This window comes from Cricetulus griseus, chromosome 3 (genome assembly GCF_003668045.3).
Source record: "Cricetulus griseus strain 17A/GY chromosome 3, alternate assembly CriGri-PICRH-1.0, whole genome shotgun sequence".
NCBI classification, from domain to species: domain Eukaryota; kingdom Metazoa; phylum Chordata; class Mammalia; order Rodentia; family Cricetidae; genus Cricetulus; species Cricetulus griseus.
In genome coordinates, this window is record NC_048596.1 from 24,930,078 (window position 1) to 24,957,535 (window position 27,458).

The following is a 27,458-nucleotide window of genomic DNA, read 5'->3' on the forward strand; positions in this document are numbered from 1 at the left end:
TCTCTCTTTCAAATCCATATTCCCTTTCTCTCTATCATTATTACTGGTTACTAGTCTGGGCTTACACTGTTACAAATTCTGCATTTATGAAACAATCTCTTAAACCAATTTATTCTCGAAGCTCTCGCCAGAGTTTTATAAAGGTAAATCCCTTATAAGCATTCTTGTCTTAATATCATTGTTCTTCCTTGCTTTGAAGAGATGGTTCTAACTTTATACTTTTTCCACAGATGAGGTCTCACTATGCAGCTTTGGCTGGCCTGAAACTCACTATGTAGACCAGTCTGGTCTTGAATTCACAGACACCCACCTGCAATCTTTAGAGACTGCCCTGGCACTTGCTCAATAGACCAGGCTAGCCTTAGAACTCACAGATTCGCCTGCCTCTGTCTCTCAAGTGCTGGATTAAAGGTGTGCACCACCACTGCCCGGCCTGAAACATCTTAATTCAGTAAGGTAATTGCTATAGTCCTCAGTAAACTGAAGCCAATTTTTTTTATTAGGTAATGGAATAACTCCCACTTCTGGCTTCTACCTTTAAGCTGCTTCCTCTCCTTGGGGATCACCATCATTAACTTGTACAAGCACTGCCAGAGCAGTTTCTGGTGACACACAGCTCTTTCCTTGCCTGAATACCAATTTTACTGCCACTCACGAAATACTTCTGCTTCAATTTCCATATTCTCATAAAATCAAGACTTCTAAAAGTTAGCACAATGTTTTCTGCCAAACTATTTCCCTTCTATCCTTCAGTATGTGTGCTGTGGGTCTAACTCACACAGTTTCAAAATATGAAAGTTTTCTCTATTCCTTTCTCTCTTGCTTCACACCCAAATCTTCACTATCTCTACTTTTCCACTGCACTATCTGTCTCTGCCTTCCTTTTCATTTCCCCTGCAACTACTGCTAGATCTTAGATGCACAGACGCTCTCCAGAGCTCACTCTTAGATACTGTGCTTCTTACTTCTAGTCTCCTCCTTCCCCAATTAATCCAACATGTATTATTCTACAATGCAACTCTTCCTTAAGTTTCTTTGAGGATAAAATAACAACAGCTCTTCATTTCAGATCACAAAATGCATTAAGACTGCAAAACAAAATTGAGTTATGCTAATACATCAAAAATTCTGTAACTTTTATTATTATTTTTTTAAACCCATTTCTACAATTCTGTATTTGTCTCATGTGAATCATCATCATCAGCTTTATCCAAGTTAGTTTTGGGTGTGTGTGTGTGTGTGTGTGTGTGTGTGTGTGTGTGTGTGTGTGTGTGTGTGTGTGTGTGTGTGTGTGTGTGTGTGTGTGAGTGGTGATTGAACCCAGGCCTTTGTGCATGCTAAAACAAGATCAACTTGTGATCTTTCTTCTTCATCCTCCCAAGGATTATAAACCTGTGTCAAAGTTGGCTTGGTTACTACTTCTTAAATGTACTAGCTACATTTTCCTATAGAATCATGTCCCCTAAACTCTTGCTTTCTAGTCGTTTACTCATTTTTGAGTCTAGGTTCCATATAGCTTAGGCTAGCCCAGAACACTATGTAGTTGAAGATGCCCTTGAACTCCTGAGTCTTCCAAGTTATAGAATTATGGCATATGGTATCACACCCTGCCCTGAACTTCTGCTTTCTTGAAGTGAATACTGACTTGAAGATATGAGTGGAGCATACATCTCCTAAAGGATTTTCTAGTAACTCCATCCATCAATCTCTACTTACTACTCAAATTTATCAGGCATTTTTCACGTACCATAAATTGTATTGTATGAGTGGTAGGCTTAATGTCTTATAATCCCTATGGTGCTCAGAATAGCCTGCATCTTACAAAAGCTCAAAAACACAAACAAACAGCAAGAGGAACATGCTTTCAATAAGGAAATAGTATGTTACAAGGACGGAACAAGACGGCCCCCTTTTATTCAAAGCTTACCCTTTATCTTTAGCATGGACATCAGCTCCATGTTGCAGTAACAGTTGTACAATCTTTACTCTGTTGTATCCTGCTGCCAAATGCAATGGAGTTGACTGGAATAGTAACCAAATAAACTAATGAAATTCATAAAATGGCTGCATAACAAGTCTGAAACATAAAAAACTATGACTTCACTGCTAATAAACTATCAATTTGGTTTTATAAAATTAACAATATATAGGAAGCATAGCATAAAAGTTCGGGGCTGGAGAGATGGCTCAGAGGTTAAGAGCACTGACTTTTTCCAGAGGTCCTGAGTTCAATTCCCAGCAACCACACAGTGGCTCACAACCATCTGTAATGGGATCTGGTGCCCTCTTCTGGCCTGCACTGTATACATGATAAATAAATAAATAAATCTTAAAAAAAAAAAAAAAAAACTTTAGCCGGACGTTGGTGGCACATGCCTTTAATCCCAGCACTGGGGAGGCAGAGGCAGGCAGATCTCTGTGCATTTGAGGCCAGCCTGGTCTACAAAAGCTAGTTCTAGGACAGGCTCCAAAGCTACACAGAGAAACCCTGTCTCTAAAAACCAAAAAAGTTTAAAGTTCACTACTGCATACAGAGATAAATGTTTATTATCAGTGAGTTTTATTAAGTTTAAGAATCTTAATTACTATTAAAAAAGAAAATACCAGAACTCTCTTTAAAAGTTTTAACTTATAATAAATATACATTTCCACCATCAGATGACAAAAAAAAAAAAAAAAAAAAAAAAAAAAAAAACCAACATAAAACCAAGTACCTTTCTGCCATCACTTGCATGGCAGTTGACATTCAATGGTGTAAGCAGAGCCATCATTTTTTCCTCATTGCCACTCCTAGAAACACACAAAAAAATGTATCAGTAGCTTATACTATTATATATTGTGATCATTAAAACAAAGTCTTCTCTTAAAGCATGTTTATGGCATTAAAAAACAACTCTTTTTAGATGAGGTCTATTACATTCTGTAGCACAGGTTGTCCTGGAACTTTATGTAGCTTGAGCTATCCTGAACTCAAAATAGGCTTACTGACTGTGCCTCCCATGGATGGAGGTTACAATATGGGCCACTACTACATTTGGGGATTGGGAGTGAACAACCAGAGATTCACAGTGAAATATGTTTTCTTTTTAAATATCTCATCTTTATTCTTTTTAAATGTGTTTGTGTGTGTGCATATACGTATACATACACTCTTGTGTGTGTGTGTGTGTGTGCTGCCCACAGAGGTCAGAGGCACCAGATGGTCCTGGAGCTGAAGTTTAGGGTAGTTCTAAGCCCTCTGACATGGGTACCAGAAACTGAACCTGGGTCCTTTGTAAGAGAGCATCAAGTGCTCCTAATCACTGAGTCATTTCTCCATCCCCTAATAGAGATCTACCTGCCTTTGCCTCCAGAATGCTGGGATTAAAGGTGTGCACCACCAAGTCTATCAAGAATTTCCTTTTTAAAGATTTATTTTTAGTTTTGCAGTGGTGGCGCACACCTTTGATGCCAGCACTTAGGAGGCAGAGGCAGGTGGATCTCTATGAGTTTGAGGCCAGCCTGGTCAGCTAGGGCTACACAGAGAAACTGTCTGGAGCCCAAGGAGGTCAGGAGTGTGTATAGGAACCTCTGGAACTAGAGTTTCAGATGTTTTTGAGCTGTCATGTGAGTGCTGGGACTTGAACCTGGATCCTCTGCAAAAGTATCAAGTGCCCCTAATCACTGAGCCATCTTTCCATCCCCTCACTGTGAAGTTTCCATGGTACACATATGTAAGAGTAGCACATACCTGGCACTTTCCAATAGTTCATCTTTCTTATAGTCACCTGTGAATGGGGGGGGAGTTAGGAGGGTAAGGAGAAAGATGAGAAATTAAAACAATTCAGGGATAGTTTTATGCATAAAGATTTAAAGTAGATCAAACTAGAAATAAACTCCTAAGGATAGATAAGAACCCAGTAAACATGGCTGGAGGAACAGCTCAGTGGTTAAGAATGCTTACAGCTCTTGTAGGACTCAGATTTGGTCCCAAGTACCTGGTATATAGCAGCTCACAACCATCTATAGCCAGAGTTCCAGGGGTTCTGATACCTGTTCTAATCTCTTTAAGCATTGCACATCCATGGTGCTCTCTCTGCCACACATACACACACAATTAAATAAATATTTATAAAAAGAATCCAATAAATAATGGCAGTTACTTGAATGGACAGCATACTAGATAAAGGCCAAAAACATGAAGTAGATACAGTTCCAACCAAGCCTGCTAGCTTAAACTAGAGCTGTATTCATGTCCACAGAAGCCACACTCATGGTATTGAAATGTGTCCCAAATCCTGACCTGAAATTAACTTGAAGAAAATTGTGCTTTTTGAAAGGATTCCTTTAAAAAAAAAATCATTACACTGAAAATATAAAGTTGCACATTAATTGTCTGAAAAGCTTGGGGATATTTTAAAAATATACTGAATACCTGAAGCAACACATGTGTATCACAACCTGCCGCCAAAACAATGACAAATTTAAACATAAATTTGAAAAGAAAAAAGCTTTATTTTTAGAATTTAGAATCAAATTAAACTGTTGATAAACAGAAAAATAGCAAGTGAGCTACACAGTCCACAAATTCTACTTGAGGTCATTCATTAACTGCACGAGGCAGTCCATCTACCTAGCCCATTAAGTGTTTTTATTCTTCCTGGAATAAACAACGTGCACAGACTTACCAGTGAGAACAGCTTTGGCGGATGGGTCTGCTAAATCCAATGCTGTCCTGCCATCTGTATTTCTGATGGTTGGCTCGGCTCCATGCTGTAAAAGTACTGCAAAAAATAGCAACACTACCTTTCAAAACTGTGATCATGACAATCTGAGTTAATGAATCAGTTTCTTAATACTTCTGGTACAGAGAACAATGAGCTGTTTCAGTGGATAAAGGCATTTGCTGTGCAAACTTCTCAATCCGAGTTCAAACTCTAGTATCTATCTAAAGGTGGAATGAGAGAAACAACTCCACAGGGTTCTCTGACTTCCACACATATCCTGGCATACATGCCCTACACATCTCATAGACACATACAGTAATAATAATAATAAAATAAATTTAAAATAAAAGTCCCAGTACAGAATTCTCAAAATTATTTAAAGACTTTTTGTATACCAATAATACAATAAATGTTTAAATTTAAGAAAACGTAACATTCAATTATTTAATACACAAAGCATGTAAAGCTTTCTCACAATGTAAACTTTTTTTTGGCTGGTGACAGGTGATGAACGATAAGAAGTATGCAGTGGTAAAAGGGAAAGGTGGCTTGAAAGCTTTTCTTGTTGCAAAGGAGCACGATCTATGTTAGAAAGACTCTTCTATCATGAAATGCCTAAAGTTGTACATAGAACAGGCAGAGCCACAGGACTTAAAACCTATGTGAACACAAGCATGCATTTGTGTGCACTTGCACACACAGAAGCAAAAAATAAGTTTTTTGAAGACTGCAAAGGTCAAGGCTGATCTGGGCAAGTTATTGAGCAGTGCCTATATAATTACAACAAGACCCTCAAACCACAACCAGAGTTCTTCGTAAGTCCCTTTCTGTTTTCCTAACATTTCTCCAATACAAGGACGCCAGAAAGTTGAGCCTTGAGACCTTATTCTGGCTAATTGTTCCAGTTAGATTTTTGTTACTGGGATAAAACTGTGACCAAAAGAAACTTGGGGAAGAAAGGATTTATTTGTCTTACAGGTACACTCTATCATCAAGAGAAGCTGAGGCAGGAACCTATGGGCAGGACCTGAAGCAGAGGCAATGGAGGAACACTGCTTATTTTCTTGCTTAGCTACTTTTCTTACATAGTTCAGGCTCACCTGCCTAGGAAGGCACTGCCCACAGTGGGCTGAGTCCACGTACATCCCATTAAGAACTAAGAAAATGGCCACAGGTCAATCTAATGGAAGAAATCCTCGATTGAGTTCAGTCTTGCCAGGTGTCTCTACTTGGTGTCTAGGTGACGAAACCTAACCAGCATACTAACTTATGCCATTAGGCACTATCCTCTAATACTCAATGTTCATTTCTACCATGTCTTTGTTTCTTTTGTTTTGTTTGAATTTTAGAGATAGGGTTTCTCTGTGTATCTCTGGCCATCCTGGAACTTTCTCTGTAGACCAGACTGGCACTGAACTCAGAGATCCACCTGCCTCTGCCTCTTGAGTGCTGGGACTAAAAGCCACCATACTTGGCTGCCTTTTATTTGGTTCTTTATGCATCTTATTTCTCAAAAGAATATAAGTTTCTAGAGAATGATTTTTTTTTCTATTTCCCAGAGAACTTTAAGATTTTAAGAAAAGACATTCAATAAAGAATAGGTAGATTGAGAGGGCTGGAGAAAAAAAGGTTAGACTAAATCATAAACAGACTTAAATGTAAATTCAGCCTGGTAGAAAGACAAAACTAACATACTAGATTCAGAATAGTTAGAATTTGTAGAAAACTCTGAAAAAGAAATACAGGCTTACCAATGCAAACATCGATTTTTCCTTTAATTGCAGCTTCATGGAGAGGGGTATAATTCCAATTATCTCGAGCATTTGGGTCTGCACCATGTTGCAAAAGGAGATTGACTACTTCGGCATGACCAAAAGAGCATGCATTATGAAGAGGAATAAGGCCCCCATCATCACGTGCTTGCACATTTGCACCGTTCTGAAGCAGATACTCAACTACATCCTTCCGTCCAAAACCTGGAAAGAAAATAAATTGCCCACATTTAAATTTACCAAGGAAAATGATAAGCCATGCTAAAAATTTTTAGGATGAAAAATAACAAGACTAACAATTCAAGAACTGTTGTACGTAGACCAGGCAGAGAGCCATAGGAGTTAAAACCTATGTGAACACAAGCATGAATTTGTGTGCACTTGCACACACAGAAGCAAAAAATAAAAGTTTTTTGAAGACTGCAAAGGTCAAGGCTGATCTGGACCTGAACAGTGCCTATATAGTTACAAGACCCTCAAACCACAACAGAGTCTCTCCCTCTGCTAAGTAGCCCATAACACCTTAGTGGTAAAGAGCCTTAGCTGCTGCTGCTACTAACTTCAGTGATGATGGGGGGGGGGGGGAGACACGACAAAACTCAAACCGTAAATGATTCCAACTACATAATGACATTTCTAATTATAAATACCAAGTTCTGCATATTTAGTGTGCACACATTTTCAGACACTCCATGAATGTAGCTAAAGTATGTAAATGAGTACCTATAAAGAAGTGATGGCTTGAAAGTCTTACAGAATCCCTCTCTGCTCCAGTGGGGGCCATGAGGCAACAACAAAATGAGACTAGCTTACAGAGGTGAGATGTATGTCTTTATTTTGCTATTGCACAACACAAGCAACATCTAGGTAGGGGTCCTTCTTTTTATAGGTGCCAGTCTGCTCAAGCACAGCCAAACCAAGTGAAGCAAAAAGTTTGCTGTCTTAGTTAGCTTTTTTTTTTTTTCCTTCTTCTTCCTTCTCCTTCTCCTTTACCTAAGACAGGGTTTCTCTGTGTAGCTTTGGAGCCTGTCCTGGAACTTGCTTTGAGGACCAGGTTAGTTTACATGTTTATTGCCATAAAGAGACACCATGACCACAGTAACTCTTATAAAGGAAAGCATTTAATTGAGGTGGCAGCTTATAGTTTCAGAGGTTTAGTCCATTCTCTTCATGGAGGGGAGCATGGCGGTGTGCAGGCAGACATGATGCCGGCTACGTCTTGACTTGCAGGCAACAGGAGGGTCCTGAGACACTGGGTGGTATCTTGAGCATATGAGACCTCAAAGTCTGCCTCCACAGTGACACACTTCCTCCAACAAGACCACACTTCCTAATAGTGTCACTCCCTATGAGATTACATTCAAACTATCACAGCTGGTAACAATTATTCTGGTTTACAAGATAATTTACTGCCAATGAAATACTATTTCCTATCTTTCTCATACTATTAATACTCAATACCTTTAAAAATTAATTGTGAAATGAAACAACTTGGATTATACATTAAAGCAGGCAGGGAGAAAACCCTCAACTCCTCAGTCTTCTGAAATTTTCCATAACATTCTTAGAATCAGTAAGATGGATGTAAATCAAAAGAATAGCATGATCTTTCCAGATAGACAGGCAACTGACTGCAAACGAAGGAGAAACAGTGCTGAGGAAGTAAGCTGGTGTGTGTGTGGGGGTGCCCACACACTTGTGCCACGCATGGAGGTCAAGACACCGTATGTCCTGCTCTGTCACTCCCTTCTCTTCTCCCTGAGGCAGGGTCTGTCCCTGATCCTGGAGCTGAGCTGGTGACCAGTGAGCCTCATCTGCTCCCCCACAGCGTGTTTCTCTTTAAACATGAGTGCTGGCATCTACACTCTGGTTCTCATGCTTGCACAGTAAGTGCTTCTACCACTGAGTATCTCCCTAGCCTGTTCCCACCCCTTTGGCTTTTTATAGCTCAGGCTATTCGTGAATTTGCTATCTAACCAAGTATGACCTTAAACTTTGGATCCTCTTGCTTCTCCCAAGTGCACCACTATGCTCTGTTTGTGTGGTGCTGGGAATCAAACCCAGAGCTTCCTGAATATTAGGTAAACATTCTATCAACTAAGCCACAGTCCCAGCCCTTTCTTTTTTCTTCTTCTTTTTTTTTTGTTTTTGTTTTTTCAAGACAGGGTTTCTCTGTCCTGGAACTAGCTCTTGTAGACCAGGCTGGTCTCGAAATAGAGATCCGCCTGCCTCTGCCTCCCAAGTGCTGGGATTAAAGGCTGTGCCACCTACGCCCAGACCAGCCCTTTCTTTTTAGCTAGATTTTCTCTCTCAACAAGGACAAGAGTTGAGGAAAACACACTGCAGAGCAAGAAGAAACCATGTATCTGTTTTTAGAGATAAAAGAACAAATCCTTTATGACAGCCAGGATAAGTAATCAGAGGGCAGTTTAGAAAGACCTCATGACTCCCAAGGCAGTATTCTGAATCTGTCCTACAGACGTGTATTGTTCAGACTGCAGATTTCAATGAAATGTTGTTTATGATTCCAAATAAATTTATGCCATGGTTACTGTCAAATACCCATGCTGGCACATAGCCGGCACTCAAAGTAGCTTTCATCTCTTTCACAATGACTCAAAAGAAAATATTCATGTATCTTTGAGTCACCTGAGGAAGTCTGAATACTACCACTATAGCACATCAAGAGCCTTGTTTTTTTTTTGTTTTGTTTAGGAAGATCACTTTGGCGGTATGTAGACAAATGGAAGGACTATAGAGACAGAAGATAACTAAGTCAAGATTTGACACAGTTACTGTTCCAATCTATGAGGCATGCATGAGCTGAGTGTCCTCCGCAAGTCAGGGTTAGTTGTCAAACCAGGCTGCATTCATATACGGAGGCTTTCCTTCGGCTCCTATCCCCAGCCTCCCATCTATTCCTTTTTGATTATTGCTTTTGCATGTTTCCACTGGTATCCCACCAGTATTTTTAAAGGTGCTATTTGCATATTCCTTTTTATTTAAAATCTAGTAATATCCTAGAAGTTAATTTCTATTTGTAAACACTTTCTTTACTGGAGTATCAAATTTTAACTAGTTTCATCCTGATCTAGGCAGCAGGATGATTTCTCAATCTTTTTACTACTGCATATATGACATTATAAACAACTGGAGAGAGAAAGAAAAGAAAACTATAGACTCCAGTAGCTAATATGGCAAACAGACTCTCAAATGAGATATACAGAATAAAACAGGGTTTGTGAGGGCTAGCTTTTTGTCAACTTGACATAAGCTAAAATCATCTGAAAAGGAGAAACTTAAATTGAGAAATTGCCTCCATAGCCAGGTGGTGGTGGTGCTCGCCTTTAATCTCAGCACTAAGGAGGCAGAGGCAAGTGGATCTCTAGGAGTTCGAGGCCAGCCCGGTCTACAGAGCAAGTTCCAGGAAAGGCTCCAAAGCTACACAGAGAAACCCTGTCTCAAAAGAAAAGAAAAAACAAAACAAAACAAAACAAAAAACCAAAATGGACTCCATAAGATCCAGCTGTAGGCACCTGTAGGGCTTTTTTCTTAATGATTGATGAGGGAGGGCCCACCCCATTGTATGCAGTGCCACACCCTTGAGCTCCAGTGCTATAACAAAGCAAGCTGAACAAGCCAATAAACACACTTCTTGGCCAATGCGTCAGTCTGGGCCTCCAGGTTCTTGCCCTGTTTCAATTTCTGCCCTGACTTTCTTCAGTGATAACTGTGGTGTGGAAGTGTTTTAACAAAAGAAACCCTTTCCCTCCCAAGTTGCTTTTGGTCATGTTTTTTGGTTTTTAAAGACAGGGTTTCTCTGTGTCATGGTGTTTTATCGCAGCAATAAAAACCCTAAAGGGAACAGTAGGTAAGATTTGGTTCTGGAAATGTTTAGTTAGAAGTGCTCAAGGGATAAATTCACAGTAAGTAGTAGGTTCTGTGGATCCTAAGCTCAGGAAACTGGTCCAAGCTGGAGACAGTCATTTTGGAGTACTGGCCATAAAGCCAGGCATGACTATTTAATGAAGCTCACTAGAGAACACTGATATTTTGTTATATGCATGTCTCATCTTGCGCCTCTTCTTAATTTCTAATTTAAGCAAAAGAATAACAAAGTGTACCTACAGTCCTTCCTCACTTCTCAAGATCTTTGCTCTGCCGTGCTCCATCAATCTCTACACTCTCTACTAGATCACTCCCCAGAATCCATCAACACTCTCTTCTTCCTGAACTCATGAGCTCTGCTCCTGCATAACCCAAGCTGTAAGGTTACCTCCCTTTCTTTTCTCAAATGCAGCCAGCTTCTGCTTCTTTCTCACAGCTGCTTTGGACAAGGTCATTTACAATGGCCACATTCCCACATCCAAAGGATTCTGTATTTGACTAGACATGCCAGCAATATCCAACAGCTCCCCATTCCTTCCTGCTTTAAATACTTTCTCCAAAGAGTTCAAGGAATCATGATCCAGGCCTTCTTCCTATCCCACTCATTCATTTAACAAATACTAAGAAAATATCAACTACGTACCAGATGCTTTTCTGGTGTATATGACAAACCAATAAATAAACTAAATCTTTGCCTTAAAAAAAAGTGTGTGTGTATGTGTGCATGCTCCTGAGTGTGTGTTTGCATGTACACACAGGGGCCCTTGGAAATCGGAAGAGGGATTTGGAACCCCTGAAACTGTAGTTATAGATGGTTGTGAGCCACCTCTGGGTGCTAGTAATGAATCTGGATCCTCCGCAAGAGAATCAAGTGCTCTTAACTTCAAAGCCATTTCTCTAGCTCACCAAATTTCTGCCTTTGAGAAACTTTTTTATTGGTATGGGGGAAAACAATAAACATAAAAAATAAGTATGTTAAGAGGTGATGAAAAAAAGGTCAGGATGATGAGTGCTTAAAGTATGTATGTGGGAGAAGACTACAAAATTGAATATGGTGGTCTCTGTAGCTACTACTAAGATGTTGACAAAGATTCCAACTTAATGGCAAACAGTGGGTCCAACAGTAGAAAAGAAATAGGAAGTAAAGCAAGGACACATAAAAACACCAGATGAAGATCACTAAGTTTGCCTTGTGATTTTTTAATACCATAGAAAATGGGAGTCACTACAGGGTTTTGAGCTGGTAAGTTACAAGATATGCCTTATACTAATCTGGTTACTGTATTAGGGGCTAAGTAGGGTAAAGTAGATGAGAGATTATGATAGCTTCTATTTCATAACCTGATAGTACTGCTCAGAATGATGAGTGGCACATTTTGCATACTCTGGGGTAGAGGGAACCAGCACAGCTTCCTAATGGATTAGATGTGGGGTGAGAATAAGGTAAGGTGGTGAGAAAGAGCAAAAGTGAGTGGGACAGAGTGGAGTCATGCATGACCCTGAGATGTGGGAGAAGTTTCTTTTTCGAGGTGGTCCTCTCATTTCTACTTCCAGCAGGCTTTATGGCACACACCAGACAAAGCTGTTCTTTTATCTTTCATTTATCTATTTTCTAATACTATAACAACCCAGCAAATATCAACAAACTGTTAGACACTGTATACTGTGAAGGACACTTAGCATGCTGGTTAGGTTTTTGTCAACTTAACACAAGCTAGAGTCATCAGGGAATAAAACAAGGAAATGCTTCCATCAGACTGGCCTGTAGAGCCTACAGGGCATCTTGTTTTGATTAATGATTGAAGTGGAGACTCCTTTGGGTAGGGCCACCCCCGTGCAGGTGATCCTGGGTTATAAAACAAGCTAGCTGAAGGAGCTGTGTAGAGCAAGCTAGTACACCAAGCTTCCACAGCTTGTTTTAGTTCCTGCCCTCCCATCCCTTCTTAAGCAACAGTAATGTACAAGTGTAAACCAAATAAATCCTTTATCACAATAGGAAGCAAACTAGAATCCTGGGGAAATAACAAAGATATTCATGACTTTTTCACTTCATAGAATTAAGAGTCCAGGACCTTAGTTAGTTCTACGTCACACATCTGTGGTTTCTGTCTTTGGGAGGCTAAGGCAGAAGGATTACAAATATAAAGGTACCGTGTACTTAGTGACTCTGCAAACAACAAAAACTGCACACCATAAACACAACCACCCACAGAAACAAACCAAATCAACAAAACAAAACATAACTTCACTCTATTACATTACTGTTCAAAACAATTCACTAGTTTCCCATGGATACTCAGACTAACACTCAAATACTCCACAGTGAATCACGCACTGTTTCACGCCCTCTCCCCCTCATAATTGTGATCCAGCTTCCTTTGAGTTTATCAAGTATGTTGGGATTTAGTAAACACGGTCTTCCCACTCAGAGAGTTTTCTTTTGAATGTACAACCCTCATTTATTGTTGTCTATTTAAAAGTCACCACCCAAACAAGGCCACCTCTGACCAGTCTCCATTCCTTTACTAAGATGAAAGTTCCTTAAGAGCAAGGAATGTGTCATACATACATACATACATACATACATACACACACACACACACACACACACACACACACACACACACAAACACGCACGCACGCACACACGCACACACGCGCGCGTATGGTTTACTAATGTGGTCTGTATCATCTGTCTTTCTCTGTATATAGTGTCTCTATGTATCTGGCTAGCTTCATATTCAAGATCTTCCTATCTCTGCTTCCTAGGGCTGAGATTACCAACATGTACCACCAAATTCAGCTCCTGGATGCTAATTCCACAAGAATTAATATCTGTGAATGTCTTAGTTCATCATTATTTTCCTGGAGTCCTTCAGAGGATGAGGTGTTTCATAGTTTGTTGATGTTTGCTTAATTAATATACCATGGCATGAGAAAGGAAGCTAAGAATGAAAACTAAGAATGGTACTGAGAAGCCAAGAAGGAAAATTTCAAGGAGACAGTAAATTTACTGCTTTTAGGTCTGACTCTGCTACCACCACCTCGGCTTTATGGATATTGTCTTCTACTATTGCCCCTCCCATCCATTCAGTACTCATCTGGAGGAAATGCTTTTAGAAAATCTTCCTAAATTGGAGAGTAAGAATGAGGGTATCTCTCTTCACTGCAAAGTCATTTAATATAGCCACCTTTAGAAGGATCCCTATTTCTTCACTGGTAACAATCATTAATAAAGACAGTAGCATAAAGAAGGCTACTTCTCATTAAAAGAACTTGGTGAGTATAGCAAAAGCTAAAGTAGGATGTATAGTTGTTAATGTTACAAGAAATAGTATCAAGTGGGAAGATATCTGTTCCAAAGTGCTAGTGACTAGCTGAAGGTCAAGTTGTTAAGTATCTGGCAAAATACCACTGAGAAAAAGGGCTGCTTGAAGCCAGAATTAAAGGGGCACTGACTACAGTTTTACCTGAGGAAATACAGGTAGAATGAGTGGATTGTGTAGATCCACACAGCTACCATATTCCAGGACACTGATGTCTTCTATGCCAATGATTTTCTACCAACATGATTCCCTAGCTATCAAAATGTCTAAAATCAGTTTGGAGACTGAGAGTAGAGATCTGCATGCTTTTAAAGACACACGGAACAACTATAATACATGTAAGTGGAATTTGCTATACTGCTCAAGATCAAGAGCCTGAAATTTTGAACATTTGAAGCCACATCCTAACACTAAAGCAGTGGTTCTCAACCTTCCTAATGTTGTGACCCTTTAATACAGTTCTTCATGCTGTGGTGACTCCTAGCCATAAAATTCTTTTCATTGCTACCCATAACTGTAATTTTGCTACTGTTATGAGCTGTAATGTATAATACAGGGGATACACACACACACACACACACACACACACACACACACACACACACACACACACACACATTTCATATATCTGATATGCAACCCCTGTGAAATGGTTGTCTGATCCCCAAACACAACTCACAGGTTGAGAACCACTGCACTAAAGGATATCATTTAGAGTCTCAGAGGTATTTTCAATAAACTTCCCACTGCTGGGAAAACATATGCATATAAGATGCATCACAGTCGGGCATGACCTCAGCATTTCAGAGGCAAAGGCAGAGGGATCATGAGTTGAATAAAAGCCAACATGTGATCTAGCCTCAAAAATGAAAACAAACAACAATAAAAAGATGTTTTCCAAATTCTCATTTCATCTCTGATGAAATCCTCATTCTTAGGTTCTCAAGAATGGCACAAAGCACTTCTGATAAGTAGCAATTTCTTGGGGGAGGGGAATGTTTTACAGCTACATTTCTATCTGTCCTCACTGGCAAGGTAGACATAAGAAGATATATCCTAAGAGCCAATGCCAACCTCCATCTTAAATTTCTTTAAAATAAGGAAGAGGGCTTTGTCCACCTTGACTTGGAGCTGGTATACTATCCAGCCAGACTAGAAGAAATGTAGAAAAGTATATCATGGACTGTGAGAAGATAAAACCCTGACAATCTGAATAAGGGAGGATCTGGAGGAGTGCTCCAAAGTAGAAGTTACTGAAGCCAGCTCTCCACGCTAGGTCCAGGAGCTAAGATCTTACATTATAAGACTGAACTGTTGAGCAGACTAATAATTAATCAGTATTGTAGTTTCTATTGTAAGATTTAACTACTGATTAAAAACTCCTTCCTGGAAATAGTGAGGCACAATTGTAGTAACAGGCAAAGAGTGTATATGTTCTGTGCATCACTCATAATTATGTTAGAAATGGTATTAAAGGGTTTGGAGTGATGGTTCAGTGGTTAAGAACATTTATTTTTCTTGTAGAGGACCCAAGTTCAATTCCCAGCACCCATATCAAGTAGCTTATAATTGCTTGTAACTCCAGCTCCAGGGGATGGCCTTAACCTCAGGTACATGCACATATACAATCTCACACACATATACATGTTAATGAATATTTTCTTTTTAAAGAAATGGTGCCAGGCAGCAGTGGAGCATGCTTTTAATCCCAGCACTCAGAAGGCAGAGGCAGGAGAGATCTCTGAGTTCAAGGCCAGCCTGGTCTACAGAGTGAATTCCAGGGCCGCCAAGGCTACAAAGAAAAAAAAAATCTGTCTCAAAATAAAATAAAACGGGGCTGGAGAGATGGCTTAGAGGTTAAGAGCATTGGTTGCTCTTCCAGAGGTCCTGAGATCAATTCCCAGAACTCACATGGTGGCTCACAACCATCTGTAATGAGATCTGGTGCCCTCTTTTGGTGTGCAGGAATACATGAGGAGGAACAATGTATACATAATAAATAAATCTGTAAAAAAATAGAAATGGCATTTAAGGATTTTTGAGATTTTGTTTTGTCTTTTTTTGAGATGGGGTTTCTCTACTTAAGTCCTGGCTGTCCTTCAACTTGCTCTATAGACCAGGGTGGCTTCTACTCTCAGAGATCCACCTGCATCAGCCTCTGGAGTGCTGGGATTAAGAGTCTTGCACATGTGAACATGGTCCAGTCTTCTTTCATCTTTAGAAATCCAGTTTTTTTCTATTGCCTGTATGATAAACTATAGATGCTCTTATTCCACTTTCTTCTTATAGGAAAAAAATATCCCTCTCTAAGCAGTTCACATTTTTATTTTATTTGCATTGGTATTTTGCCTGCATATATGTTTGTGTCAGATTTTGGAGTTACAGACAATTGTGAGCTGCCATATGAGTGCTGAGCATTGAACCAAGGTCCTCTGGAAGAGAAGTCAGTGCTGGTAACTGCTGGGCCATCTCTCCTGCCCATGCCTAGATTTCTTAAACCTCAGCCATTTTACATTTCCCTATACTGACTGACACTTTTCTGCATACTCTCAGGGGGCTTGGAGATGGCTCAGTGGTTAAAAGCACTAACTGTTCTTCTACAGAACCAGGGTTCAATTCCTAGCACCCACATGGCAGCTAACAACTCTCTCTAACTCCAAGATCTGACACCCTTACACAGACATACACTCAGGCAAAACACCAATGCACACCAAAAAAACACGTACTGTATGCATGTGCAAAATACTTAGACAATAAAAAATATTCTCCTTTTACAAAAAAAAAAAAAAAAAGGGAGCTGGAAAGATGACTCAGTAATTAAGAGCACCGGCTGCTCTTCCAGAGGACCTGGGTTCAATTCCCAGTGACTATACCGCAACTCAGAACCATCTGTAACTCCAGTTCCAGGGGAATCTGATGCCCTCTTCTGGCTTCCAAAGGTACTGAATGCACATGGTGCACATACATGCAGGCAAAACAACTATATACATAAAATAAAAATAAATCCTAAAAAAATATTTCAGATTCACAACTATGGAGTTCTACTCCATGGCAAGGAACACTGAATTTTGTCTACCATGATGAGCACCAAAATGACTTTCTCCCAATGTCTCCATCCCCCATTTTCTAGAACAAAAGTTCAAAGTATAGTGTTGTTGATCAGATGGGATTTCAATGCCAAAAATTTCATACTTTTAGAGTCCAAACCAACTTGTTTGTATACACTCTGTGGTCACCAAAAAAAGAAAAAGAAAAAAAGAAAAAGAAAAAAGAAAAGGAATTCATGCCCTGTATCTATTTAGATGGGGGCAGAGAAAGAATAGAAAAGGAAATTGTTTTCTGTTGTTTTTTTTAGACATGACTTCTTAAAAATTGTATTTATAAGTATGCAACTTAGTTCAACATGAAAAGCAGCTAACAGAAGAAAAAATTCTATATATTTATCTTAATCACAAACAGAACTTAATTCCCATAAGGGCTGACAACTGACTAATTAAACTAAGGGTTTTTTTTGTTGTTGTTGTTTTGAGGGGCATGTGTGGAAAGACAAAAGCATTTTTCATTTTCCGTAGCATTCATACCTCTCATTCCTACTGACAAAGCATGCCTTTCCTGCTCAATTAAACCTCCAGACCTTAATTGACTACTTTATTTTTTTTTAAAATGAGGTTATTTCTCCAATCCTGTAAAATATAATCACAAGTAACTGCTTGGTCAGGCAATTACCAAGTACCACCACCTACAGACAGCAGACCAAGCATCCAATAGTACACTTACATAAACACAAGTGGTAACTCACTACCCACAAAGATAATGTGGGTGGCTATACTTAAAAATAAATAGGGCTGAGAATGTAGCTCAGAGTTAGCAAATATGTCTAGTAGGGTCAAGGTACTGGGCTCAATACCCAGCAAAGGAAAACAGAATTAATCAGTGCCTCATTAATCTAATAATTTGGATTTTTAAAATGTACAAAGCCAGCTGGGTGGTGGTGGTGGTGGTGGGAGCAGCACACACCTTTAATCCCAGCACTAGGGAGGCAGAGGTGTGTGGATCTCTGTGAGTTCGAGGCCAGACTGGCCTACAAAATGAGTTCCAGGACAGCCAGGGTACAAGACAGGGTTACACAGAGAAACCCTGTCTTGAAAAACAAAAACAATTTACAAAGTCATCTCTCAAAAGACTCCTTATTTTCTAGTGTCTAAATGAAGGACTTTTGAAACTAGTTGAATATGAATTCTTTATTAATTATTTTTATTATTCTGTGTGTATGCCATATACACATGTGTGTGCAGGAGCCAGGTCTACGGCTCTCCATCTTACTTTTTAAGACAGGGTCTTGCATTGACCCTGGGGCTCACTGACTGTAAGGGCTGGCTAGTAAACCCCAAGGATCCTTCTTTTTCCACCCTCAGGAGCTGAGATTATAGGCATGCATCAACACAACTTTTTTTTAAATGTGGGTGCTGTCAATCTGAATTCAAATCCTCATGTTTTCAAGGCAAGCACTTTATTCCACTGAGCCAACTCCTTAGCCTCCTTAGTAATTAATTACTTTATGATTTGCATTTTATATCTTAATTTCACAACCCTAATACTGTCTATATAGGTGAATTACAAATTGTAAGTCGGTCCCTATGCTATTTCAATTTCCATTTCAATCTGGACAAACAATATAAAATACATGTAAATATGCTTTGAAATTTTGGGACAGGCACTGGGTACACTCTACCCTATTCAGTGGTAGAACACTTGTCTAGCATATCCAAGGCTTTAGATTCCACCCTTGGAGTGGAGGAGTGGTATGTTGGGGAAGAACTGAGGGTGGGATGGCATAGGAGCAACAAGGTCACACCATAAACCCACATCTCTAAATCCTACTATTTTCAGACATGAACTCACTAATACATCAAATTCTTGAAAGGTGGCAACTAAGATCGTCCTTGGCTATTTTTATCAAGTGAACATAATCTAAGTAACATTACCCCTTTGGATTATGTAGCAGTTGGTTGTGACCATTTGCCAAATAGGTTGGCTAAATGGTCAAGCAGGACAATTCAAATTAGCCAAAGAAAGGCAACACTGCTAACGAGAGATTTGGCTTCGGTGCATGTTTTCCCAGTGTCCACAGGCTTTTCCAGTTTGCCCAACTGTGGTTTTCCCAAACCTTTCCCTCTTAGAAAGGCCCCCAAAGGACACTCGAGTAAGGAAACATGATTCATGACAGCACGTACATTTTAAAATGGGGGCAGGTCAAAGCAAACAGACTACAATTGGTGTAACTGTAAAAGCAATGTCTGAGAACAAGAAAGTCTTTTTCATGCTCTTCTGTCCATCATTCCTGCCCTAGAGGAACAAGAGTACTTTAAAATGTTTCTTTTTTTAAAAAGAACCGCTAAACAATCTTGACGCACACTATAAGCAAATGTTACCAAGCCGTGAGGACTTTTTCGATTACCCAAGGTTCAAAAGGTTAAAGAGTTACCATCTGTCCTTAACATGAGAAGCATAAAAGGTTTAGTCAATACGCTGGCTATTTTAAATACCTCAACAAACTTAAGCACCCTGGTATCATAAAGAGAACCCAGTAGTTAAAACTAATTTCAAACTATCTAAAATAAATCTCGGGATGACTCAAAATGAGTCTCAAAATCCTAGATCCAAGCTCAAGTGCTTGTTCCGGCTTGTCTCTCACTTACTTTCCACCCCAACTTGTGAGTGTATATGTGTGTTTGTGTGTGGCAGAGGCCACCCACACTCAGCCTAAGTAGATCTCAGGGCTCCCAAACCTGCCTATTTCCGGTTTTAGTCTCTCCAGAAACCTAAACCAATTAACTCTAATGAGTCAATAGCCAATAAAACAACTCCTGAATTACATTTTCACAGTTTAAGAAGGCCGCTAGAACTAAAGGGATTGGTAAGCGTTACGGTGAAACTTGCAAAGAAGGGTGAATTGTTGAGATAATCGCTCTTTCAATTCACAAGGTCTACTAAGCCTTGTGTGCAGAGGCCCTACAGGGTAGCAAGACCGGAAGTCGGTGCAGGTATTGTTGATACAGTAAAACAAAACAAAGCACCCCCCTCCTCCACCTTCAACAAACCACACCAAAAAAAAACAAAAAAACAAAAAAAACAAAAACCCATGCCACAAAAACAACTTCCCCAGAGCACGCTCACCCCACCCCTCATCACGAGCCCCAAGACAAGAGCGCGAGATGGCCGTGGTGAGAGTCCCGGGGAAAGGTCGGAGCCGGGGCAGTGCCGCGCGGCTCGCGGCCTGCAAGCCCGAGCCTGCAGGTGGGGCGTGCGGGAGGGAGGCGACGCGGGGCCGCCGCTTACCTGCGGCGAAGTGGAGCGGGGTGGACTTCCTGCCGGCCGTGTCGCGGCTGTTCACCTTCTCGGGCGTCACCAGCCTCTTCACTCGCTCCACGTCCCCGTTGCGGCAAGCCTCGAACAGCTCGCGGGCAGACGGCTCTACGGCCTCGGCCACCGCATTCGCGCAGGCCGCGCCCCCGCCGGCGCAGCGGCGACCAGACATGATCCGGGCCGCCGCCGCCGCCGCCAGCAGCAGCGCCAGCAAAGGCAGCAGGAGCCCCGGCCCCGCGAGCAGGAGGGCGAGGCCCCCCGCAGGAGACGCGCTCAGGGCCCGGGCCGCTTGGCTCCCCGCTGTCACCAGAGCCGGCGCAGTCCCATGGCCGCGCCGCCGCGCGCCCCCCGCTCGACTCCGTGACCCCCGGCCGCCCCACCGCGGCGGAGGCAGCGCGAAACCCGCCCGCCGAGCCCGGAGCGACGCGGCGGCGGAAGCAGCCGAGACCGCTTCTGCCAGCTCCGGCGGGTCCCCGGGAGCGCGCGTGACGTCAGCGCGCGCGTGCGCAGTGGCCGCGCTCCGGCCGGGCCGGCCTGGGCGAGCGGGGCCGCGCGGAGGGGTTTGTGGGAAATGTGCGGCTCTCGGGAGCCTTCGGTGGAGGGAAGAGAAGGGGCTTCGGCCCACCGCCATCTTTACGGGGCCTCTGCCGAGGACCGGAGGGCTCGCTCGCTCGCTCTTCTGTTTCTCAAAGCACAGCCCTCCCGAGATGAGTTTCATTGCTCATATCCTGGAGATGAACCTTCGCAAGTTTTGTTCCTGCTGCCCATGCGTTTTCTTTTGGAAGCCTTAGCGTGGAAAATGTCTGTAGTTTTGCTTCCATGCCTTCCCATGGGAGATTCCTGCTCCCACCTCCTCCCTCTCCCATGTTCTTTACAGTGTCTCTCCGCTTAACCCTCGGCATCGGATTTTGTTTTTCTTACAAGCCTCTTCTCAGAAACGGACTCGTTGCTCTTACGGAGAACTTGGGATGAACGGCCCTAAATCAAGAAGGCGACGAATTCTAAAGCAACAATTGCGGGGTGGGGTGGCTCTGATTAGCTACATTTCCCATAGTAAATTATTAGCCCAGTGCTGACTAGAGAACCTATATATAAATCAGGATTGTTACCGGATGTGGCCAAGGTGCCGGTACACTAAGCGTGCACATCAAGAAAGTTTCCTGAAGTTCTTTTTTTTTTTCTCTCCCTGTGATCAAAGAGTACAAGCGCACAATTCATTTTTGTGTTTAAGGTAATAGTGACATCTTTGTGTATGACTTTGTTTCAGAAACCCGAAAGAAAGGTTGATAGAGATTTTGCTTGTGCTGAAAGTGCTGACCTTTGTCATGCTGACAAGCGTTTCCCCCTGTGAATTGACTTAACCTGTTTTTCAGGAAATCCAGTTTTTGTTTGGGAGTGTTGACTCACCGCTGTGGGAGAAAAGCAGGGTACTCTTTTTTGAGCGTTTTAGTAAATGGGAGCATTGTTGTATGTGTTTATTCTAGAATCATGTTCTTAGGGTATTTAGTGTACATTTAAATTGATGCATCTTAATAAAAATAAACATTCATGAACATACCAAAGGATTAGAACACATACTAATGATTGTGTCGAATTTTTCTTCATTTCATCTACTTGCCAAATATATTCCCAATTATTTTTTTATTTAATAATTTCTGCTTATCTATATCCTCCCAGTATATCTTAAGCAACATCATGCTGGCACAGCAAACACTTTATCTACGGATGATAAATAAAAGACCCAGAGACTGATACTGGGGTCAAGCTTCAAGCCGAACATCAGAAAAGCAAAGCAGCCCACCACCAGCTCTTCTTACCTCTACCTCAGCTCAGACCAAAGGATCGTTCTTCAGACTGCTTCGGACTTCACTGCTGGGATTAAAGGTGTGCATCGCCATACCTGATCTCTATAGCTTGAGGCTGGCTTTGCTTTCTGAATCCTCAGGCAAGCTTTAATAAATCATAAATGATGTATCTCCTACGCCTAACATTTTTAAAAAAGCATCATATGATTTCTAGAGAAATGCAGTTGAAAAGCACATTAGGATGGCTATTTTAATGCAAACAAAAATTAACAAATGTTGATATAATAGTACAAATTAGAATCATTTTTCATTCTTGATGGGATCATAAACTGTCCACTCATTTTAGAAAACAATCTGGCAGCTCCTCACAAAACTTAACATATCAGGACTGGAGAGGGGACAACTCGGTGGTTAAGAGCACTATCTGTTCTCCCTAGGACTTGGGTTCAGTTTCCATAACCATAGCTCTAGTCTCAGGATCTGTTGCCCTTTTCTGGCCTCCCCAAGCACCAGGCATACATATGGTGCAGACAAAAATACCAAAACATAAAATGAATTGGTTAAGCCACTTTAGAAGTCAGTGTGGCGGTGTCTCAGAAAACTGGGACTCAATCTACCACAAGACCCAGCCATAACACCAGGAAATTTGCAGACAAATGGATAGAATTAGAAATAATCATCCTGAGAGAGGTAACCAGACGGAGAAAGATAAACATGGTATGTCCTCACTCATAAGTGGATATTAGCTTTAAAGTAATGCTACAATCCACAGACCCAGAGAGACTAGTTAACAAGGAGGGTTCATTGTGTGTGTGTGTGGGGGGGGGTGCCCGGATTTCCCTGTAAAGGGAAATAGAGATTTCATGAGTGGATTGAGGGTGGGCAAGGATGGGAACGTAAGTCATCAGGGTGTGTGTGTGTGTGTGTGTGTGTGTGTGTGTGTGTGTGTGTATGTGTATGAGGGGGGAATGGCAGAGAGGGAGAGTACTGAAAGGGGTATTTCGGGGTCAGGTAAAAACCTGGCACAAGGGAATCTCCAGGAATCTCCAAGGAGGACACTAGTTAAGACTCCTAGCGATAACAGACATATATGTAGCCTGAACTGGTCATCTCCTGGGACCAGATTGGTGCCTAGCCCAAATGTTATCAGAGAGGCTTCATCTGGCAACTGATGGAAACAGATGCAGACCCACAGCCAAACATTAGGCAGAGTTTGGGGAATCCTGCAGAAGAGGGAGAGAAAGGATTGTAGGAGCCAGAGGGTCAAGAAAACTCACAGAATCAAATAGCCTGGGCTCACAGAGACTGAACTGACAACCAGGGAGCCTGCATGGGACTGTGCATATATGTTACAGTTGTGTAGTGTAGTCCTCTTGTGGGACTCCTAACCGTGGGAACAGCGACTGTCTCAGGCTCCTTTACTGGTTTGGGGGACCCTACTCCTCATATGGGGTCACCTTGCCCAGTCTTAATACATGGGGAGGTTCTTAGTCTTACTGTGACTTGATAAGCCATGCTTGGTTTTGTCTCATGGGAGACCTACCATTTCCTGAACAGAAATGGAGGGAGAATGGACTGGGGAGTAGAAACAGAGGGGGCGGGGAGAATGGGAGGAGAGGAGGGAGAGGAAAATTCAGCCAATTTAATGTTAACAAAAAAATACACATAAAACTAGCATCTGATGTACTTCTGGGTGTATATGGTGAAACAATCTGAAATCAGGACCTCAAATATTTCCACAATCATATTCACCATATGATTGATTACTCACAACAGCAAAGAGGCGCATGCAGTCCAGTTGTTCCACGAGGGGATGACTATGAAATGTGATAAATGCATATCGTGCTTTAACTCTCAGCCTCCAGAAAAAAAAAAAAAAAAAGGGAATCTTATTGGGTGTCCCAACATAGGTGGTTATCGAGAATATAATGTTAAGTAAGATAAAGCAGCTAACAAAGACAAGAAATAGTTTTACTTCTTTCCTTCAGAGAGCAGCCTTAGCAAAATACCACAAAACAGATGGTTTAAATACAATTTTCTCCCCACTACATGCACACGTAGGTGGAGTTTTTCTGTGTCCCCACAGTCACCCCCAAATAACCACACAGAGAATTATTATTGATTATAAATTCTCAGCCAATGGCTTAAGCTTGTCTCCAGGCAGCTCTTACAACTTAAATTAACCCATTTCTATTAATCTGTGTGCTGCCCCGAGGTCTGTTTACCTCATCTATGGACTTCCCATGTTACTTCTTTCGAGTCTGTAGCTCAAGACTCCTCAGCCAGACAAGGGACAAGTTGAGGCTACAACAGAGATACCAGGATGATCCAGATGCCCAAATCACAGGTCACCTGTTGAGGAAAGCTGTGGACACAGAGTGGAGTTTTCTGAGAGAGAGGCTGCGGATGGCAGAGCTGGAGGGGAGAAGCCACCCAGCCCTTTAGAACTCGGGCGATTCTATCACAAACCCACGATGTAGGATGTAGAGCTACAGAAGTTGGTGTTCACCCTGCTGGGTTTTATTCTTGTTTTGTCCCTAACTTTTCCTTGTTATGTCCCATTTCTCCATTTTAGAACAGGATGTTTATTCTATGTCACTGTGTATTGGAACTTTGTAACTTATTTTTTTAATGTTATAGGGGCCCATAGTTAGGAAATTGCACTGAATCTCAGAAGAGATTGGACTTAGAAATTTTGAACAGTGTTAGGACTCTTAAAGTCCCCTGTAGGGACTTTTTAGGTAGGAATGAATGCATTTTGAACCATGAAATGGCCATAAGGCTATAGGTACCAGGGACAGAATGTTATTTGAATGTGAAATGTCCCCCATAGGGTCATGGATTTGGACATTTAGTCTCCTGCTAGCAGATAGGGTTGATGGTAGAACATTTAGGAGATGAGCTCTCACAGAAGGAAGTGGGTCACTGAGTGTTGTGGAAAATTATTTTAGGGCGTGTTGCTTTTGTTTATGCTGCATTTGCTTAACTCTGTGATGCTGTGATTCTTTGCCTGTCTAAAACACCTGGTGGTCTAATAAAGAGATGAATGTCCAATAGCAAGGCAGAAGAAAGGATAGGCAGGGCTGATAGGCAGAGAGAATAAATAGGAGGAGAAATCATGGAGGAGTAGGAGGAAGGAACAGCAAGGCCAAGGAGAGGAGGATGTCAGGGGCCATTCACCCTCCCAGTCAGCCGTGGAGTAAGAGTGAAAGCAAGCTATATAGAAGGAAGGAAAGAAAAAGTCCAGAGGCAAAAGATATACTGTTACGATAAATCTTTCCGCCAAAAGCCACCGAGCCCCGCCGCCACGTGTGCACTTTACGCCAACTGCCCACCCGAGTTAGGGCCCAAATTAATATACAGAACTTGTATTAGGTTCAAATGCTGCTTGGCCAATGACTAGGATTCCTCATCTGTTAGCTCAGTCTTAATTATCATAAATCTATATATTTTATAAGACTTATCTTATAGAGGATGCCTTCATTTGGCACCCTCTCTTGCCGGTGGATCACATTGCACCGCTGGAGGAAGAGTAGAGGGGAAAAGGGACATTTTCTGTTTCTCCTTGCTTAAATATGAGTCTCCTTGCTATGTCACTTCCTGCCTGGATCACCACTTCTCTACTACATTTCCCAGAATCCTCTTTGACTCCTAGTCCCGTCATACTTGCCGTCTCATTGGCTCACAGTATTTTATTCAATAATCAATAAGATGAACATACACAGTGCATTCCCCATCCGTAGATGGGATAAATTAAGAAATGCTGGCAAAAAACAAACCAAGATTAGGGTGGGCCCTCATAACTAAGAATAAGCCTCCGTGTGTGATTTATTTGGGAGCTGGGTGATAGGCCCCCAAAAGAGCAAAGAGCCAAAGAGAAAAAAGGAAGAAAGAAAGAAACCAACAACTGAGGGTGTGGCTTTGAGTTTATACAGTGGCCCTACTTTCTGGTCTTTTCTCTGCTTCCTGACTGTGGGTGCAGTGTGACCGGCTGCCTCTAGTGACAGTTATCATGCCTTCCCCACCTCAATGGACCACATCTCACAAACTGTAAGCAAAACAATCCCTTCCTCTGTTAAAACTATTTCTTTTTAAAATTTACAGTATTTTTATTAAGTTTTGAGAGTTTCACAAATGTATACATTGTACTTTGATCATATTTACTCCACAATCCTAACTCTTCCTAGAGCCACCCCAACTCCTTCCAACTTTGTGCCCTCTTTTGCTTAACTTTGTGCCCTCTTTTGCTTTGTTTTTTTAAAAATATATCTTATTATATATATATATATATATTTACATATAGTTGTAACTATATAAATAAAACAGTATACACAAATATACATACACACATATATGTTTGTTTATTTGTTTGTTTTTTTGAGACAGGATTTCCTTATGTAGACTTGGCTGTCCTGGAATTTGCTCTATAGACCAAGCTGGCCTTGAACTCACAGAGTTCCACCTGCCTCTGTCTCCTGAGTGCTGAAAATAAAGTTATGCATCAACACCTTTAATTTTAAAATATTTAAAAATTATAATATAATTACATCATTTACCCTTTCCCTTTCCTCCCTCCAAACCATTTTATGTACCCCCTTGGTTTTTCTCAAGTTCATGGCCTCTTTTTCTTTAACTGTTTGTGTGTGTGAGTGTGTCTATGTGTGTATGTGTGTATGTATGTGTATCCCTAAAATATATGTGATGCTTTCTTAGTCTGTATAATGCTGTGTCTTCTTTTTTTAAAATCTAGTCCACCATTCCAGTTTGTACTGCCTGCACACTCAGTGAAGCCATCCACTGGAGCACGGTTGAATTAACCAGGAGAGCCACATTTTTTGTTTGTTTGTTTGTTTGTTTTTTTGAGACAGGGTTTCTCTGTGTAGCTTTGGAGATAGTCCTGGAACTAGCTCTTGTAGATCAGGCTGGTCTTAAACTCACAGAGATCTGTCTGCCTCTGCCTCCCAAGTCCTGGGATTAAAGGTGTGCACCACCACCGCCCGTATGGGAGGGCCACAATTATAAAGAAAACTCTTCCTTCTCCAGAAGGCACCAACTGTCAATAGCATCTCAGGTAAGGGTAGGGTTTGTGAGCCTTTCCCCTTCCCATTGTGACTGCTGACTTCCAGTTCACTGGCTTCTCTTGTGCAGGTGTTCTGCAGGCAACCGCAGCTGCTATGAATTCAAGGCTAGTGGGGGACCAAAGTGTTTCTGCTATGGAATATTTTGAGATCCAGCCTTTGGCCTCACTAAACATGGAGCGTATTGTTAATGCCAGTAGGGCTACTTTTGTTTACCATGGCCTCAGGGTAATATGCCTCCTAATTTGCATATCTATGCACCTAAGCATCTGAATAGGCCTGCACCTGGGCAGGGAGATCAGAGGTATGTGAGTAACTTGTGAGGATGGATGGTTAGGAGTTAGGGGCGAGTAGCCAGAGCAGAGAGGGAACAAAGAGAGGAATGGTTCCCTCGTGGTGTTGGCAGGATGGTTAAGAAACACCAAAAAAGATGGCTAATAAAGAAATGACTCTAGTTCTACAACATGGACCTGAGAGCTCTCTGAAGATGACAAGATGCCTGTGTTTGATCTGTATT

The 27,458-nt window shown here is 41.5% G+C and overlaps 1 protein-coding gene and 1 long non-coding RNA gene across 3 annotated transcripts in view; one reads left to right on the forward strand and one right to left on the reverse strand.

Annotated features, from left to right (window-relative positions):
- The window catches only part of Tnks2 (tankyrase 2), a 61,662-nt gene extending 41,147 nt beyond the window's left edge, over positions 1 to 20,515 (reverse strand). The window contains exons 1-6 of one of the 2 annotated variants that reach the window (XM_027406337.2): positions 20,032 to 20,515; positions 6,458 to 6,682; positions 4,668 to 4,763; positions 3,731 to 3,767; positions 2,715 to 2,790; positions 1,928 to 2,022 (exon numbers count right to left, since the gene is read on the reverse strand). In XM_027406337.2, the coding sequence (XP_027262138.1) occupies positions 1,928 to 2,022; positions 2,715 to 2,790; positions 3,731 to 3,767; positions 4,668 to 4,763; positions 6,458 to 6,682; positions 20,032 to 20,230 (728 nt within the window). In that variant the 5' untranslated portion in view covers positions 20,231 to 20,515. The remainder of the gene's footprint in view (positions 1 to 1,927; positions 2,023 to 2,714; positions 2,791 to 3,730; positions 3,768 to 4,667; positions 4,764 to 6,457; positions 6,683 to 20,031) is intronic. The other variant, XM_027406336.2, reaches the window with a different exon arrangement.
- A 24-nt stretch (positions 20,516 to 20,539) lies between these two features.
- On the forward strand, positions 20,540 to 22,032 carry LOC118238527. Its single transcript, XR_004768994.1, has 2 exons — positions 20,540 to 21,289; positions 21,736 to 22,032. It is a non-coding gene; the product is annotated as an uncharacterized LOC118238527 (long non-coding RNA).
- Positions 22,033 to 27,458: the final 5,426 nt, after the last annotated feature.